Source organism: Pseudochaenichthys georgianus, chromosome 10 (genome assembly GCF_902827115.2).
Source record: "Pseudochaenichthys georgianus chromosome 10, fPseGeo1.2, whole genome shotgun sequence".
Classification (NCBI taxonomy): domain Eukaryota; kingdom Metazoa; phylum Chordata; class Actinopteri; order Perciformes; family Channichthyidae; genus Pseudochaenichthys; species Pseudochaenichthys georgianus.
The window spans coordinates 113,972-133,218 of NC_047512.1; the positions used below are offsets into that span (position 1 = coordinate 113,972).

Here is a 19,247-nt window from a genome sequence, read left to right on the forward strand (position 1 = left end):
TTTTCTCGATGTTTAGATGTTTTCTTAAATCACCTTTTAAATGTGTTTCTTCTAACATGGCACCCATGTGTTACATATCAAAATGTTCAGGACAGTCTCTAGTATTGCTATATATGCAAATTAATCACCTTAGAGCACTGTTTGATGAGATAAGTAGCTCAAAAGCTTACAATTTGACATCTGATTTTGGGAAAATCTTCAAAACACAAATGTTCTCATGTGATCTAATTGGTTTGGTGTTTTAGATTGTTACCAAAGTGTTAGAATTACAAAAGTAGTATGTATATTGTTAGCATCTGGTGCTAGCTAGCTGCGCTAACAGATATAAGGAGCTGTTTAAATGAAAACAGAGGAGCGAAATTTCGCCACAACTGCGCCGAGCACTTGACTTTATGCAGGAAGCAGACAGCGGGACATTGTAGGAGAAGTCAGCACACTCAGCTCGGATAGTGCGCAACATGATTTCAGCGTCCAGGCAGCTCCCGTTCGAGCATATGCCTTGAGTTGCACATAGCTCCAACGATCTATCTATCACACACACACACTCTTATTGAATGAGAGAGGTTCCAGGTTGTTGTGTTTAATATTCATGAGAATATGTCATTGTTCAAACGATCAGCACCACGGAGGAAAGCGAGAGAGAGGGGGAGGATTACTTTGTTGAATGTGTGGAATGAATTGAGATATGTTAGTGAGTATTAGTAACCGCCACCTATGAGGATCTTCTCCGAATACCTGCGGGAGATAGGTACGTGTTTGTGAATGTTAGTACCCGCCCTCTGTTGGCGTCGTTTGGACAACAAAAACAGAGTGAAGCTCTCATACCATAAACAATCTTTGAGTCCAGACACCATCCTGCAGAGAGCACACAGCACCTTTTTGGTCTCGTGTCATTTTACAAAACGTTTGCATTAACACACTAAGACTAGCTGGTCCATTGTAAAGGTCAGCCCACCTTAAATGAGCAGTGGGTGATCAGCAGGTGAAAGGCAGGACACAGGAACTTGGTCCTGAGGAGATGTAACGATTATTAAATAAGAAATAGTCGAGCCAAGGGGTCAAAGAAATGAACATTTGTGATTATTAGCGAATCGGTTGTAGATGGGTGAAAACAGGCTTAGGGAGTAACGTATTACATGTTACGGCATTAGGTCATCAGGACACAAAATAGGAAAATGTATTCCCTTACAGTTACAGAAGCAAAAACACTCCGATAACAGGTACATTTATGTAAAACAGGGCTCATTAACAGGATAGCAATGATACAAAAACATTTAGAAATAAAGAACAATACATCAAACCATCCTATACCTTTATATGGAAACTTGGAGCCCTCAATCCAAATAAAATGGTTCATCAACCGTCAGTGGTTAACGTATACATCAGAATGACAAAAACATTAAACATATTGTCCACCTATGTTGATAAAGATTCATTTAAGTCTTATATGGATGTTGTACAACAATGTTAATTCAGTCAGACAGATTTCTCTCATGTGTGAACTGTCATAAGACTTATTCATTGTCCTCTCCATCAGCTTCTGTTTCCATGTGTTCAGCTGTGCTGCTGATTGGAGGCTCTGCCTCTCCGTTATCCTCAGTTTGAATTTCATTAAGCTGTGAGGACTGACGAGAAACACACTTGTGCCTTTGGAAATGATTACGCCATTTAAATCTTTTGTCACAAACATTGCATTTGAATGGTTTCTCTCCTGTGTGGATTCTCATGTGTACCTTTAAACTTCTACTCCGTGAAAAAGCTTTCTTACAGACTGAGCAGCTGTGTGTTTCCTCTCGTGTGGATTCTCATGTGTTCCTTTAAACTTCTACTCCGTGAAAAAGCTTTCTTACAGACTGAGCAGCTGTGTGTTTTCTCTCCTGTGTGGACTCTCATGTGTGCCTTTAAACTTCCACTGTGTGAAAAAGCTTTCTTACAGACTGAGCAGATGTGTGCTTTCTCTCCTGTGTGGACTCTCATGTGTGCCTTTAAACCTCCACTCTGTGAAAAAGCTTTCTTACAGACTGAGCAGATGTGTGCTTTCTCTCCTGTGTGGACTCTCATGTGTTTCTTTAAACTTCCACTATGTGAAAAAGCTTTCTTACAGACTGAGCAGATGTGTGCTTTCTCTCCTGTGTGGATTCTCATGTGTTTCTTTAAACTTCCACTGTGTGAAAAAGCTTTCTTACAGACTGAGCAGATGTGTGCTTTCTCTCCTGTGTGGATTCTCATGTGTGTCTTTAAATTTGTATTCACTGAAAAAGCTTTCTCACAAACTGAGCAGCGAAAGGGTTTCTCTCCTGTGTGGATTCTCATGTGTTGATTTAGATCTCTTCTATATCTAAAAGCTTTCTTACAGACTGAGCAGCTGAATGGTTTCTTTTCAGCACTACGTCGGGGATCACTGACAGATTCTTGTCTAATTTTCAGTGAGTTTGAGCCTGAGGCAGGTTCTCTGGTCTCCTTCCAATCAGCACTGTCTTCAGTGTCATGTTCAGAAGAGTCATCAGTGTCTTCAGAAGAGTCTCCAGTGTGGTCCTCAGTCTTTGGTTGTAAACTGCTCTCTGGATCTGAGTTCCTGGCTGGTTCTGGTCCTCGACAGTCATCTCCATCAGCGTCTGTTTCCATGTGATCAGTTTGCCTTTGATGAGGCTGTGAGGACTGAGGTTCCTCTTTATCATCTTCACTCTTCACAGGGTCAGGAGTGAAAGTGGACTTGGTGATATCAGCCTCCTCCAGCTCCTGAAGCTGATCTCCCTTCTGACTGATCCTGAGTTCCTCCTGTTCCTGCTTAATGTGTGGGGGGGGCTCTGGGTCCTCCTGGTCCAGACTGCAGCTCCACTCCTGCTGGTCAGGGAGAGGCTCTTCTTTAACCACCACCAGCTGCTGGACATCTGCAGGACACAGGAAACACACAGTTATATCAGTCTTGGACCTAGTCAATATAATTAGGTATGTTATTGAATTACAGTTTCCAGAGAAGAGAGGCCCATCGTCTCTTCCGCAATCATTAGGGGTGAGCGGAAGTGCAAAGAGGCTCTCCTGAGGATAATACAGTTACGTCTTGTTAGTTAGGTGGTTCATATCCTGACAGGGTATGAATTACACCTAAAGAGGTCACGAGATAATGACCTTTCGACATCTGGAACATATGTGGGTGTGTTGGCTAACGTAAGGGAAATTGTGTGTGCGTTCATTACAGCTGCTATATATGATGTGAAAGACTTGTACTCGTTGGAGCATTACCACTATTGACTGCTTGTGTGCAAGGTAATGTTTCCTCATTATTATTGATTGTTGTACAACAAAATAATAATTAATCAACTATATCTGTGTTTTATTGATTCCTCTCTGTTTTATTCTTTCCTGTTGTGAGTGCTGAATTGCCACAACAACACAGTCAGAAAAAATAGTCTAATTATGTTGGCTCAATTCACCTCATGTAGCCCAGCCCCTTTCCACTTACCGTTAAAAATGAAAAAGGGTTTTTTCTTCTGGTTTAGCACTAGCCGCAATGTAAACAATGAATTGTATTTGGGATTGTTCACAGATACACTACGCCAGGGCTATTCAATTAGTTTGGAATGGGGGCCGGTTGATGAAAATTTTCCAAAGCAAGGGGCCGGAAAAAAGATGGCTTAAAATATGAGCAATCATATTAAGATCTTCAGATACAGTACAACAGCATAGTGGAGTGCATATATTGTGTTTAATTCAATCAAACAACATAGCCCCAAGGCCTTTATTGATCTAAATGCTAAGTTGTGTAACGCAAGACACATTGAGAGCATCATTGCGAAAGGGAATGCAGCAAAATAATCTTTTTTTTCCGATTAGTTGTTTTCATAATCGTTGCAAGCCAAAATCGTAATAGAGATTAAAATACAATTAATTGCACAGCCCTAATTCAAACCTTATTTAAGTAAAAGTATGCAAGTATTATCAGAACATTTTATGGCACCCTCTAATGTCATAGTAATGATGGTGCTGTTGAGATCTTCATAGTATCAAGTGAATACTTAAAACGAAAGTTAGTTATAATCAAATATGATCAATCATATTCTTATATAACCCACAATGAAAATGCTTCATATTTTATGATTTTCTATATTTACAGTATAAACAAAACACAAGTGGTTTGTTAAGTTGAGTGTGTAAGGCCAATAATGGTTTCACTGATAAGGGAGAGCCAGTTTCTTCCCTCTTCCCTCACAGCAGTACACAGGGAGGGGGGCTCCTGACTTAAGGAGAAAAAGAGAGACGCCCCAAAAAGGTGGTTATGTCATAGCCATAGAACAGGGGTCGGCAACCTTTTTGATATGAAGTGCCATTCAAAAAAATATATTTTATCAACGTGCTGACGATCGTGAATTATCAAGGAGGGGGGGGCGGGGGGGGAAATGGTTACGGTGAGCTCGATGCTCGTGAACTGTCAACAGGAGGGCGGGGGGAGCCTCGCTGAGGGGAAGTAGTGTGTGGACCTGTCAGGGATGCTCTGATCGGATCGAGTGGGCGGGGCCTATGGGGATCTTCCATGTAAAGTTATATTTAAAACTCAGTTAATGGGGCTCATTCATCACTGGCGCTTCCACCAACAACAACCAACATAATTGTTAAATTCAAATGAAGTACATTATTCAAGTTTACATTAACTTTGGATGGTAACACGGGACAAATGAGCAGAAGCGCTCTCTTTTCCTCTCTCCCCCTCCCTCTCCTGACAGCCTGTCAGTATCTCATGCAGCTCACTGATCCAGTAATGAGTGACCCGACAGTGAAGAATAAATATATGTATAACTAGTTTAGCTTGTTCCAGAGGTAGATCAAATAGCTAAGTGTGTTAGGTCTAACGGCCCCTACACACGGCGGCGTGCGTTGCCGCTTCAACGCTTCTGCCCATTCACTTTGAATGGGGTGACGTCACGATTCGCCGAACTGCATTGTGGGAGCAAAGCGTAGCTTCTCTCGCGGTGCTCGCTGCAAAAGTAGAGCAATATTCTACTTTTGATGCCTTGACGGAGGCGTCAGCCAATCGAATCATATGCCAGTACAAGCTCTAGCCAATCAAACCGCGTGCTTGTGTGTCTGGGGCGGGAGATTCATGTGATTGGTTGTTGGTCGAGTTTCAGCCCCCCCCGCCGGCAAGCGACAACGCACGCCGCCGTGTGTAGGGGCCGTTACTCTTGTGCGTTTTGCTCCGCTCACCGGTCCGTCACAGCGGGCGGAGCTGCAGGATCTTTGCTTCACACACACGTTGCATTCCGCTATTTTATTGTCATTTTCGGACACTTTAAAATACTGCCAGACCGGTGAAGCCATTTTGGAGAGCTTGTCATGTATTTTACGTCATGCGATCGGCATTTTTAGAGAGCACTGATCGATCGGCAGATAGTGAGTATCGGTCGATATCGATCGGCGGCCGATCGATCGGAGCATCCCTAACTTACATGATGCCGAATTTAACAAACACATTTAAATAATTGGTTTAAACAGCATAATAATAAGGACGATCGTCCGTTCTGTGATTCTCCAGAACACAGATGGCCAGTGCTCCCCTGTGTAGCATATTATTTCAATGAGAGATGAGCAGATCGCCACTGGGCTTTCAACTAAAGACACAGCCACGCAAAAACTGCGGCATTTGTACAGCTCCTTTTGGGTACTGAAATTTGTGAAGTGCTTTCCTCTGTGGTGAAACGATCAGCACGGCACCACGGAGGAAAGCGGCAGAAAGTCGCCTGGAGTTAAAGAGAGCGGGGCTGCGTTGCGTGCATGGCTTCCTTCTGCAGGTAATGGGAGACGCGCTCTGGCGGCGGTCTCGTTCAGGATCCGAAAATGTTAATGTTTTGCACACTTATTCCACTTATTCCTAGTTTGCCACTGGATACGGTGCCGCGTGCCAGGGATTGCCGACCCCTGCCATAGAATATGTCTGGTCATGTCCAGTCCTGTACATCAGAGGCCATTTTTTGAGCATAAAGACACTGGCGGATGGGGAGGAACTTTTTTTTTGGAGAGAGCGAGAGAGAGAGGGGGGGGGGTTCCCCTGGTATGCTCTCTCTTGGTAAGCTCTGTCCCTCAGAGCTGGGTTTTTGCTCTCGGTAAGGTTCTCTGAAACTTGGTAAATATCTCTCAAATGTCTTGGTTGAATGCTGAGTGAATTACTTTGTTGAATGAGTGCAATGAATTGAGATGTGTTTGTGAGTATTAGTAACCACCACCTGTGAGGATCTTCCTCCGAACACCTGCGGGAGATAGGTATGTATTTGTGGATGTTAGTACCCGCCATCTGTGTCGGATAGGAGTGTGTTTGTGAGTTATTAGTAACCACCACCTATGAGGATCTTCCTCCGAATACCTGCGGGAGATAGGTATGTGTTTGTGGATGTTAGTACCCGCCATCTGTGTCGGATAGGAGTGTGTTTGTGAGTTATTAGTAACCACCACCTATGAGGATCTTCCTCCGAATACCTGCGGGAGGTAGGTATGTGTTTGTGAATGTTAATACCCGCCATCTGTGTCGGAAAAAAGGTATGGAATTAATGCGAATTGATTTGGTGAATGAAAAGTTGAATGTGCTTTTTATTATCACCGGTCTTTTATGAGGAAATGCCTCTAAATTCTATCGGGAGATTTAAAAATCACAACTGAATTGGGCAGTTGAAATTACAATTTTGGTAATAAATGTAAAACTGTGAATAAAAGTTTCATATTTGAACATGATCGAAGCATGATAGGTTTAGTATGAGTATAATGATGTAACGAGAGAAGGTAAAAACCCTGTATTAGTTTGGACCCATTTTTCTTCAAATAAACTGATCCCACCTTTTGGACTGCGACAACTTAAAAGACATCTGCGCTCTCCTCTCCTGCTTCAAAGGTAAGATTGCACCCTGCCACACTCACACTTAGGTAGGGACACACCTCATTACTGATATCAAAATCCTTCGGGATCACTTAAACAGATTTAAGAGAGTCGTCTGAATTGAAACAGCAGTTAATTGAACCTGGTTCTTCAGGAGTTAATAGAGGTGAGATCTTGCTGACGTTGGTGGATCTGAGCCAAGCAGTAAACTTACTTAGACTCAATAACTTCGGTTAGGTTAATTAGTAGGTCTGAGTAATTTGCCGGAATAAATTATCAGCTCCGCACCAACCCTGTCAGTGTTTCATTTATGATGTTTCTTGATTGTTTTGAATGTTGCATTTCACTGCTGTAAATGTTTAAAGTTGTGCTTGTATAAATGATTATAGATGAGGGAACCTGCTAAATATTAAAATATGTGTGTTTTTTATATACAGTACCAGTCAAAAGTTTGGACACCTTCTCATTCAATGGTTTTTGTTTATTTTTAATTTGTTTCTACTTTGTAGATTAATACTGAAGACATCAAAACTATGAAAGAACACATATGGAATTATCTAGTTAACAAAAAAGTGTGATTTTTATTCTAGATTCTTCAAAGCAGACCCCTTTTGCTTTGCACACAGCTAGTGCAATTAATGGCTCACCAACTTTAAATGTTAACACAGAGAGAGAGATCAATAAAACGTAATCACAGATATGGTTGAAATTAATCAATATTCACACAACAACTAATAATATTGGAGTACATCACCTTGCTTCAACAGCAACCAATCGCGGAAATGCCCCAACGAGTAGCAGTTTTACACAGGCATATATAGCTACTGTAATGAACACACACACACATTTTCCCCTATGAATGCCATACTTGTATATGTTTCAGATGTGGAAAGGTCACGATCTCATGACGTCTTTAACTAACAAAGACTTAACTGTATTATAACCTGAGGCTCTACCGACTGAGCTATGGAGCCTCTTTGTACTTCCGCTCACCCCTAATAATTACGGGGGAGACGATGGGGCCTCTTCTCTGGAAATGTAACTCAATAAACACATTTGTCTTAACTAACCATGTGACTAGGCATAAGACTGATATAACAAGACGATGGGGCCTCTCTGACCTGTGTGACCTTAATGAATAAGCGAGAAATACGCTGTAATAAGGAATCTGCCATAACAAGGTCGTCACCTGGAACGGTTTTCCATTAACACGTGTGCCTTGCCAAGAGTCAATTTGTGGAATTACTTGCTTTCTTAATGTGTTTGAGGTAGGGTTAGTGCACAGTGGAGAGCCCTATTTGACTACTGTTGTAATACATATTATGGCAAGACCCACTCAACTCAGTGAAGAGAAACGACCGTCCATCATCACTTCAAGAAATGAAGGCCAGTCGATCCGGAACATTTCAAGAACTTTGAATGTATCCTCAAGTGCACTCACAAAAACCACCGAACGCTATAATAATTCCATATGTGTTTTATAGTTTTGATGTCTTCAGTATTAATCTACAATGTAGAACCAATTTAAATAAGTAAAAAACTTCGAATGATAAGATGTGTCCAAACTTTTGACTGCATCTAATACTAGTGTATATACGGAGCCCCAAAGGTTCATGGAGAGAGAAAAAAAGACGCTGTCAGCCCGCTTCTCCATGTTTGTGATTGGTCAAATGTTGCTAACCCCGTCCCTTTCACATGAACGCGCTCTCAGTCGGACAGAGAAACCCTGGTTGATTTACTGAGTTGATCACACAGCTGTGAGCCACCTAGAAGGCCCAGGCAACTATATAAGGATGCTGTTCGTCGATTTTAGCTCAGCTTTTAACACCATCATACCTGACATACTCGTGGAAAAACTGTCACGCCTAGGTTTCCCCTCCATCTTATGCGCCTGGATAAATAATTTCCTTACAGACCGTCCTCAGACAGTGAAAATAGGCCCTTATTGCTCCTCCACCCTCAGCACTGGCTCCCCGCAGGGCTGCGTAATGAGCCCTCTACTCTACACACACGACTGCTCTCCCATTCACCCCTCCAACTCCATTATAAAATGTGCAGATGACACCACTATGGTCGGCCAAATATATAAGGGAGACGACGAGTTGGCATACAGAGACGAGATCCTGAATTTTATAATTTTCTAATCATAAATCTAGTCGCCAGAAGCAAAATGCTAACGTTATGCTATAAAGGAACTACAGCAGGGTCGCTGCTTCAACGTCACGCCGACTTAAGATCCATATTCAAACATACAGACTCTAAATGGTACAAGTTGAAGCGTCTGTTTGAACAGTTTGCAGGAGGCAGGGACTTGCTTTCAAGCAGAACAGGGCAAACAAACTTAGCGGGAATGTTTTACGTGTTCGGTGTAATGACGTAAAACGGCCTGGACAACTTTTGTAGTCCTATTCAGCCACTTGGTAACAACCAGTGTTGGGTGTAACGCGTTACAAAAGTAACGGAGTTACAGTAATATATTACTTTTTGCTGTAACGAAGTAATGTAACGCATTACTAATGAAATGTGGGTAATATATTACCTGTTACAATGCCCAGTAACGCAGTTACAACACATTTTAACCCGAAATTAAATGGTGTTTTGTTTTTTAACAATGGACTAACATGGCGAGACATTCCGACACCAGACAAATTGTGCGGGCAGATTAAACCTGGTGTGTTTACCCTTCAGGCTTCGCGTCGGGATCTTCGGGGCAGTTGAATGTAGAGATGTCCCGATCCACGTGATTTTTAAAAGATCGGAATCGGGAGACAAAGATCGGGGATCGGGAATCCTTAAAAAAATTATTTTATTTAATGTTACAAAACAAAAATGACCATGTTCACGTCTTAAAGTCATCCTGATGCCTTAGTTTTGGTTTAAAATGACACAACATCATGTATGTGTTGCTTCTTTTGGGCTTGTTTTCAGACCTGGTTGCTTATTTCTCTGAAATCTGGCAACAGAGTGGGCGCAGTGTCTAATAGTAAGGCAAGGCAAGTTTATGTATAGAGCACTTTTCAACGCAAGGCAATTCAAAGTGCTTTACAAAAAAAAAAAAAAAATGAAAGACATTAAGCATTAAAAAAGAAAAGCTAATCAAATAAACATTAAGGAAAAATACATGGATAAAAGTTACAGTGCAGTCTAAAATATACATAGTTCAATTAAACATTACAAGACAAAGTACATGGATAAAAGTTACAGTGCAGTTTAAGATATGAATAGTTCAATTAAAAGCAGCGACAAAAAGAAAGTCTTCAGCCTAGAATTAAAAGTAGTCAGAGTTGAAGCGGACCTGCAGGTTTCTGGGAGTTTGTTCCAGATATTTGGAGCATAATAACTGAACGCTGCTTTACCATGTTTAGTTCTGACTCTGGGGACAGAAAGCTGACCAGTCCCTGAAGACCTGAGAGATCTGGATGGTTCATAGTTTAGCAGGAGGTCAGTAATGTATTTTGGGCCTAAACCAGTCAGTGCTTTATAAACCAGCAGCAATATTTTGAAATCTATTCTTTGACACACAGGAAGCCAGTGTAAAGACTTGAGTGATGTGATCCACTTTCTTAGTGTTAGTGAGGACTCGAACAGCGGCGTTCTGAATCAGCTGCAGCTTTCTAATAGATTTTTTAGTGAGACCTGTGAAGACACCATTGCAGTAGTCGAGTCTACTGAAGATAAAGGCATGGACAAGTTTTTCCAAATCCTGCTGTGACATTAGTCTTTTAATCCTAGATATGTTCTTTAGGTGATAGTAGGCTGATTTAGTAACTGTTTTAATGTGACTGTTGAAACTCAGGTCAGAGTCCATGACTACTCCTAGATTTCTGGCTGTATCTGTTGTTTTGAACATTGCAGACTGAAGCTCAGCGCTAACTTTTAAACGTTCTGCCTTGGCTCAAAAAACCATTACCTCAGTTTTATCTTTGTTTAATTGGAGAAAGTTCTGACACATCCAGTCATTGATTTGTTCAATGCACTTACTCAGTGTTTGAATTGGAGCATAGTCTCCTGGTGAAATTGTTACGTACATTTGTGTGTCATCTGCATAGCTATGGTAACTTATTTTGTTGTTTTTCATTATCTGAGCCAGTGGTAGCATGTAGATGTTAAAGAGAAGAGGCCCCAAGATGGAGCCTTGAGGAACCCCACATGTCATATTTGTCAACTCAGATGTGTATTTACCGATAAAAACAAAGTTGTTTCTATCCTTTAAGTAGGATTTAAACCAATTTAGAACCGTTTCCGAAAGTCCCACCCAGTGTTCCAGTCGGTCCAGTAATATGCTGTGGTCAACAGTGTCAAACGCAGCACTGAGATCTAATAATACTAACACTGAAGTTCTGCCACTGTCTGTGTTTAAGTGGATGTCGTTAAAGACCTTTACAAGAGCAGTCTCAGTGCTGTGGTTTGGACGAAAGCCTGACTGGAACACATCGAAACAACTATTTAAATGCAAGAAATTACTCAACTGTTGAAAAACAACTTTTTCAATGATTTTACCTAGAAATGGCAGGTTCGATATGGGCCTGTAATTGTTCATTACTGAAGCATCTAGATTATTCTTTTTTAAGAGCGGTTTAATGACTGCAGTTTTCAGGGCCTGTGGAAAAATACCTGAGTGAAGAGATTTGTTTACTATATGAAGTAGTTCTGAGGCCATGCAAGGCAAAACATCTTTGAAAAATCCTGTTGGAATAATATCAAGGCAGCAGGAGGAGGATTTCAGAAGTTGAATAATGTCCTCTAGGTTTTTATCATTAATCTGATGGATCTGTGTCATGATGTCTGAATTGATGTTAAGTGGACACAGAGACAGCACATTTGCTGTTCCTGATGCAGAGGCACTGACTGCTTGTCTGATGTTCTGAATGTTGTCAGTGAAAAAGGCAAAATCATTGCACGCCCTGGTGGATAGAAATTCAGAGGCTACTGACACTGGGGGGTTAGTTAGTCTGTCGACGGTAGCAAACAAGGCACGTGCGTTGTTTTTGTTTATGATGTCAGAGAAGAATGATTGTCGTGCGTTTTTCAATTCCAAATTATAAAGGCCAAGTCTCTCTTTATAAATTTCAAAGTGAACCTGGAGATTTGTTTTTTCGCCACCTGCGTTCAGCTTTTCGACATTCTCTTTTTTCTGTTTTAACGGTCATGGCCTTTCTCCATGGAGATATTTTCTTCCCAGTCACTTCCTTTACCTTAATTGGAGCAATGGCATCTATGACATTTTTAATTTTTGAATTAAAATGATCTACTAGCTCATTTACTGAGATGTTAGCAGGGGCAAGTGTGGAAGAAAAATTCTGAGTAAACATTTCCCTAGTATTTTCAGTTAAACATCGCTTTGTGGTTACCTCTTTTTGAACATAGAAATAGAGCTCTCAAAGAAAACACAGGAATGGTCAGAGAGCGCAACATCAGTCACCACAACCTTAGAGATATTCAGACCCTTTGAGATCATTAAGTCCAGAGTGTGCCCCTTATTGTGCGTGGGCTCCGTCACATGCTGAGTCAGTCCATAGCTATCAAGAACACAAAACAGTTCTTTAGCCCCTCTGTCCTGGGGGTTGTCAACATGGATGTTAAAATCACCAACAATGACTAGACGGTCAAAGTCAATACACACTATAGACAGCAGTTCAGTAAGGTCATCAAAAAAGCTTGCACAGTATTTGGGTGGCCTATAGATATTTAGGAACAGAGCTCGAGAGGAGCGTTTCAGCTGAAGGGCCACATATTCAAAAGAATCAAAGTTCCCATAAGATGTCTTCCTGCATTGAAGGGAATCATTGAACAGAATAGCAACTCCACCTCCTCTCTTATGCATTCTTTCCTGACTCATAAAACTAAAGTTGGGAGGGGTTGATTCGATAAGAACAGCTGCACTGTTATTTTGTTCAATCCAAGTTTCTGTTAAAAACATAAAATCGAGATTGTGCTCAGTGATAAAATCATTGATTAAAAATGTTTTTCCTGCCAAAGACCTGACATTTAATAAAGCTAGTTTAAGTTCGTTGAACACACTATCAGTCATGTTTTTTGTAACAAGCTGTGGCTGACATGGAATCACTGCTAAATTAGATAAACTCACACAAACGTTTGAGTGCTTCCTGTGTCTAAGCTGATTCACCGCTCTTAATCTATTACCTATCAACACAGATATCGGCAAAGCTACTGGCAGGCAGGGCCCTGGAATGTCCTGGAAATAGTTGAGAGTGCCATACGCCCTTGAGCCTGGACCCAGCAGATATCAGTTTGCAGATTGTTTTGGTTTGGATGATTGTGGTAGGCATGGTGATGAAGCCGGGGGAGATGGTGCGCGTCTCTGCTTTGGTGATTTTGGTGGGCGTCGTTGAGGGGCGGGGGTAAAGGACATGCTGCCAGCCCTGCGTATCGCCTTAGTCTGGTCTTTGAAATCCAGGAAGGAATCGGTGCCAGCCCTCTGTATCTCCTTCTTGTGTTCCACGATCTCCAGGAGGGTGGGCGAGGGCGAAAGGGTGAACGGAGTATCCTCAAAGGCGTTGACAGGGGGGGGGGGTGACGGGCGGTGGGGACTCCTCCGTGTGTTTCATAGGTCTCCCATAATCAGAACATTCCTCAGGCGGGTGCAGTGATACTTCTTCAGGGTTTTCTGCGCGATGTGTTGTGTCTATCTCCTGTTTTGATTCCTCTTGCCGCTTGTCCTTGGCAGAGGGAACAGATTGATGACGCAGGCAGTTGAATATGTTAGAGATAAACAATTTCACTCCTGACTTGTTCAGGCAAACTCCATTTGCCTTGAAAAGATGTCTGCGGTCCCAGAAAAAGTTAAAATTGTCAATAAAATGCACAGAATGGTCAGTACAGGCAGGTGAAAGCCAGGTGTTCAGTGCAAACAATCTGCTGAATCTCTCCACTCCTCTTCTGACTGGCGGTAGAGGGCCACTGATGAACACCTCTGCATTTAGAGAGCTGGCAGTTTCCAACAGACATTTAAAGTATTTTTTCAGCACTTCTGACTCTTGTTTCACAACATCATTTGTTCCAATGTGCAGAACCACATTCTTCACAGTCGGATGTTCAGCCCCAATATGCAGGATCTTCTCAGCCAAGTCAGAGACCACATCCTTGGGAAAACAGAGTACTTTGGTGTTGTTCTTACTACACAGACCTTTTACATCTCTTACAGCAGAGTCACCCACAATCAGAGTTTCAGGCCCAGTCGTTAGCTTTCCCTCTAGCCTTTTGCTTTTGGAGTAGCTATTGGTCCTTACCCTGCTGTGTGAAGAGGACGGGTTATCCAGGTCATCAGAAAGAGATCTCCGGCTCTCGGTCAGCGGAGCGTATCTGTTCTGGATTGGCACACTTGGTGGTTTAGGAGGATTTTTTGTAATTCTCCCTTTAGCAGCTGTCCACGGCTGTTTAGGGGTTGAAGAGGCGCTCCTCCTGGGTGATAACAATGCAGGCCAGCCGGTCGCATCACATATTTCAGAGTGTTGGGCTCTGCCTGTTATCCGTCCTCCCAAATTCCATGAAAATGATTTACTCTTAGTCTTTGCACCCAGAGAGTTCCAGGGAGGACCACCACTTGTAGATTTATTACCCGGTACACAGCCCTCCTGTTCCTTGGAATCCTTGTAGCTGCTAACTAGCTGTGAGTTAGCATACCCTTTTCCATTATTTTGCAACACTGGTAAAGTGGTGTCATTCCCACAACATAGTCCATTCACTTCCACGTTAACTTCCAACCGTTGCATTTTCATTTCCAGCACAGCTATCTTCTGTAGAAGTTTGTGGAAGTCATCTGTAGAGAACGGAGGCATTTGCTACCAACTAGCTTAAGCTAAATAGCATGCAGTAGCCTACCAGGCTTTAGCTGTTGCTAGGCCACGCTACTGTAAGACTGGGGTCGCCGTAAAAATGTTGAAATATGGCTGAAAACCTCCGTCTATTTACGAAGATGAACTGTCCCAGTGATAGGTTAATGTCCAGGAGCCGCTGCTCAAAGTTTTCAGAGAATAAGAATAGGAAAATCAGCATAAAAAGTAAGCAGAGGCAGGAGCAAGCAGAAAAGCGTCTGCACTGTAAGAAAGATAAGCAAGAGTATAAGTATATAGTAAATAGTAGCAGTAAGCTAACGAGAGGCTACGTTCAGCTGGTGACTCGGGAGTCGGGACAGAGCAAATGTCAGGAGTTTGGAAGTATTATAAAATTGAAAGCGAAGGCAGTGTAACAGCCAGATGCAATGTTTGCAAGAAGGAGGTTCCGCGTGGTGGAAAGAACAGAGCTACGTTCAACACGACCAATCTAATACGATTGTTTGTTTTTTCATTTCCCCCCCCCGTTTTATTTTCAAATTGAATTTATTGAAATCTCCAATATCAACGTAAGAGCTTGGTGGGTGCTAACACTTAACCATAAACGTTATTGTTTACTTTCTCCGTCTTTATATGTAGTTATTACTTTTCTCCGCTTTATTTTTGTTTGGATCCAATGCTGCACAACTGAACTGATCCAATGCTGCTGTGAAAAAAAGAAGCTATATCCATGTTGGATAGAATGGATAGTTGGGTTCTGTCATTTAAATAAAAAAATAACCTTAAAGGTGGGGTAGGTAAGTTTCAGAAACCGGCTCGAGTGCACTAAAATTTGAAAGTACACAGCCGAAAATGATCCGCCCCTTCCTTCAGACTTCCTTACAGAGCACCTCCTCCAACACACATGAACGCGCAATGCACGCCCAATTACGGCACGCCCAATGAGGGCACGAGATACATTTGTGCGTGCACGAGATGGAAGGCTGACAGACAGGGCGGCAATCCAATTGGATGTACTTTTTACAGTATTACGGCTTTCACAGATGACATTTTTTAATGGATTTTTTGTCAAAGCACTTCAGATATTCATTGCTATCGGGATGTTAAGAGCATTCCATGGAATATAACAAAAAGTGTATCTCGAGCCGGTTTCTCAAACTTACCTACCCCACCTTTAAGGGACAACTTGAATGCTTTCTTTCTCTTAATGCATTGCATAAAGATCGGGAAAAATCGGTATCGGCAGATTGTCAAAATCAAATGATCGGAATCGGATTGGGAGCAAAAAAAGGTGATCGGGACATCCCTCGTTGAATGTTATGCACCCTCTATTCAAAAAAGAGAACGGAGCGAAAAATACAAACAACAAATTAGTTTTGTCACGATACCAACATTTTGGTTTCGATACCGAGTCAAGAATTGCGATTCCGATTCTTTTTGATACTTTTCAAAAAAAAAGGGAAACAGTCTTAAATGTAATTATTGTGCTTTATTTCACACCAGAACCATATGGTTAACACAAACTTTTAAACAATGAGAACAATAAACAAAATAAATGACAAGAATTCGTATTGAAATAAAATTAAGCATCATCTCAAACAACTTTTTTGTTTTATAAAATATAATTATTTTTATATTTTATTAACATGTACAGTACAGTAATATAAATAATTATTGACAAAATGTATATTGCAGATGTTGGAATAACATCTTAACAAGTTAGCTAAAAAGATAGCCATATTAGACAGTTATCATTGCCATTAATTGCCTCGTCAAACTACGAATACGCTCGTTTGTCACAAAATAAATTACACTTGTTTGACTTAGATTTGAGGGCATGGGCTGAGCATGATGTAATTATGTTATCTACCACATTCGCTAACCTGTCTGTCTTTACATTTTCTTTGAACAGCTCTGGATTCCGGTCGGCGGGTGCTTAGCCAAGTCTGATGTGTTGGCTCCCTTGGTTTGCAGGGATCTAAAACATTTCTCACAGACAGGCCTCGTGGTGTCCGTAGGCTTGCCCTCACTGTCAGAGATATCGCTCAAATACTTCCAAATTTCGCTTCTGCCGTCGTTTTTGTCAACAAGCCGAGGCGCAGCGGCAGTTGCACTCCCACTTGCAGCCATGCTTCTCGTTTTCTCACATGCTCTGGCAGCTAGCGTGTGCACGAGAGAGGGGAGGGACTTGGAGCGTGCTTGAGAGGGGAGGGGCTGCAGGTACGGCTGCAGTGCAGTGAGTGGAAGCAGAGCGCTGAACACACACGGCTCTTATTAAAACGGCGCTTTCTCACCGGAGTACTTTTCCCCGTCATTCTTAAAGTACCGATACTAATGAAACGGAGGAATCGTACCGTTTTTAACTGCAGGATATCACGGTACCTTTCAAGTATCGGTACACCGTGCAACACTACAACAAATTGTGTCAGGTGCGCGTGACCTGCTCCGCTGCGCGTGCATCATTTCCAAAGTGCTTCCACAGCAGTGACACACATCTGTGGATAATCATTTATACGAACATGGTTAAAGCAACCATCACTAAACGCCAGCAGCACTGCATCTACTGCAGACCGTAGCAACGGGTCAGATGGGGACATCACGTTACCCTCCGTTGTGGACACTAGCTTACTCCCGCCTGACTCGCCGCCCTCGCCCCCGGAGCAGCAGTCTTCGTCTCCCCAAACTACGCCGCCCCTCTGCGGCCCGCAGGATACCACGGCAAAACAGAGCCGGCCCAGGTATATCTAAACAAGTACCCGCCTGTGCAGTGGGGTTAGGCGGTCATTTTGCAGCTCGTGGTATACAAATAGACAATGGAATATTCATGTGAAAATAGTGCCATATTCTGCCCTGCCTGTAGAAATGTTGGTCAAACATAATGCACACAATAGCACAGATGCCTTCACCACGAATGGCTACAAACAGATCTCATATCCCAAGCTTATCAACGAGCTGATGTTGCAGCTGAAATGTTCTCCAGATCACAAAGTCAACCTCAGATGATGATGAGGACCAGTTTTCAAGCACAGTAGATATTCTCTCCCCAGAGTATATGATGGGACCAAGGTGATGTTTAGTACATGGTTTTAATAATACTTTTGCCTTTCAATGTTTGCCATTTCAAACCATGAGCTGGTTTAAATAATATTTGCAATAATACAGACCTTATTTGGAGCTATTTTCCAAAATCCTATAGAAAGATGTCATTGCTTTTTATCGAAGGAACCGGAAGTGGTAGAAATGCTAACTTACTTCCGGGTTTTAGGACGCGTCACTGCGGTTCTCTATAGCTAATTTGAGCTAATAGGCTAACGTAAGCGTGGTGCTATCTCTCCAACAGAACGCAGCTCACGTGTCCATTTTATGTTGTCCATTGAAATGCAGGTATGTGAGTTTTGTACACCAGTTTGTTTGTGTTTAATGTTTCACATGTGTTTTCTACCACTACGATCATTGTTGTGTTGTTGATTATTGGACACTTATTTTGTAAAGGAGATTTTCATACCGCGTGAGGATTAGTTTTTCTTCGCTGAAGCTAAATAATTTATTTTATAGTTTAAAAGTATCATTTGAATAATAATATATAATATAAAATATATCTCAGGCACAATGAAAAGTAATCAAAAAATATATATCAAAACATTACATTTGCAGGCAGAGGAGCTCCGCCTGCCTGACGCTAGGGGGTGCTGCAGCGCCCTCAGCACCCCCCTTCCAGCGCCCCTGGTCTAAAGTGTTATTAATGTGATAATAAAGTGTTACTGAAGAGTTTAAAGTGTTAATTAAGAGTAAAGGGAACAGACCTGCTCTGTGTATCCGAAGCTGAGGCTGTAAAACAGCGTCCAGTAGTTTCTGGAGTCTCTTGTTCTCCTCTTTGGAAAGAAACAGCTCCTCCTCGAGCTCTGCTATTGTTTGTTCAAACAGAGCAAATATCTCTTCAGCAGCAGCAGTTAGTCGCTGCTTCTTCAACGACAGCAGCATCTGGACTTTACTCATGTTTCCTAGATCACCTTTCCCTGCAGACTCCGTTAAACACACCGTTTCTCTCTCCGTCAAACTCTCAATCTGACTAGTGTTGCTCACGTGTTTCCAGCTAGCATGCTAAGCTAGCTCCTATAGTCCGAGGTAAACGCTCCAGAAAAAAGAGCACAGAGTTAGTGATGGCAGTTTGACACTGAAGCTTCGAACGGAGCTTCAACCCTGGACTTCCTATTCCATAGAAGCAGTGCTTCGAAGCTTGCTTCAAATCACGTGACATGTGACGTCCGAAGCAGCAACTGCTTCAATTCACGTGACATGTGACGTCCGAACCAGCAACTGCTTCATTTCCTGAATGAATCACTTGACTGGTTCACGGTCCATTCACGCGATTCAATGCACTGCCTCGTCTCGATTCTGACAGGTGACAGGTTGAAACAGTTTCAAACTTGAGCGCTTCAACACTTTATAACCGCTCTAAACAATGCGCAATGTGTGGGTTGTTGTTGCTGTTGAGTTGTTGTTGGCATTGCATTTGAATTGGATCATTATAGAGCAAGCCAGGAAGAAAGATAGGTCGTTATGGCTCGTGAAACACTTCGAAATGTGGAGAA

At 42.2% G+C, this 19,247-nt stretch overlaps 1 protein-coding gene across 1 annotated transcript; it reads right to left on the bottom strand.

The window, feature by feature from the left end:
• Positions 1-1,675: 1,675 nt before the first annotated feature.
• LOC139434667 (zinc finger protein 391-like) lies at positions 1,676-18,865 on the bottom strand. The gene is made up of 2 exons (XM_071204557.1): positions 18,459-18,865; positions 1,676-2,891 (listed from the first exon to the last, which is right to left on the bottom strand). The coding sequence occupies exons 1-2, from the start codon at positions 18,649-18,651 to the stop codon at positions 1,765-1,767; spliced, it is 1,320 nt and encodes a 439-aa protein (XP_071060658.1). The 5' UTR covers positions 18,652-18,865; the 3' UTR covers positions 1,676-1,764.
• Between the last annotated feature and the right edge of the window lie 382 nt (positions 18,866-19,247).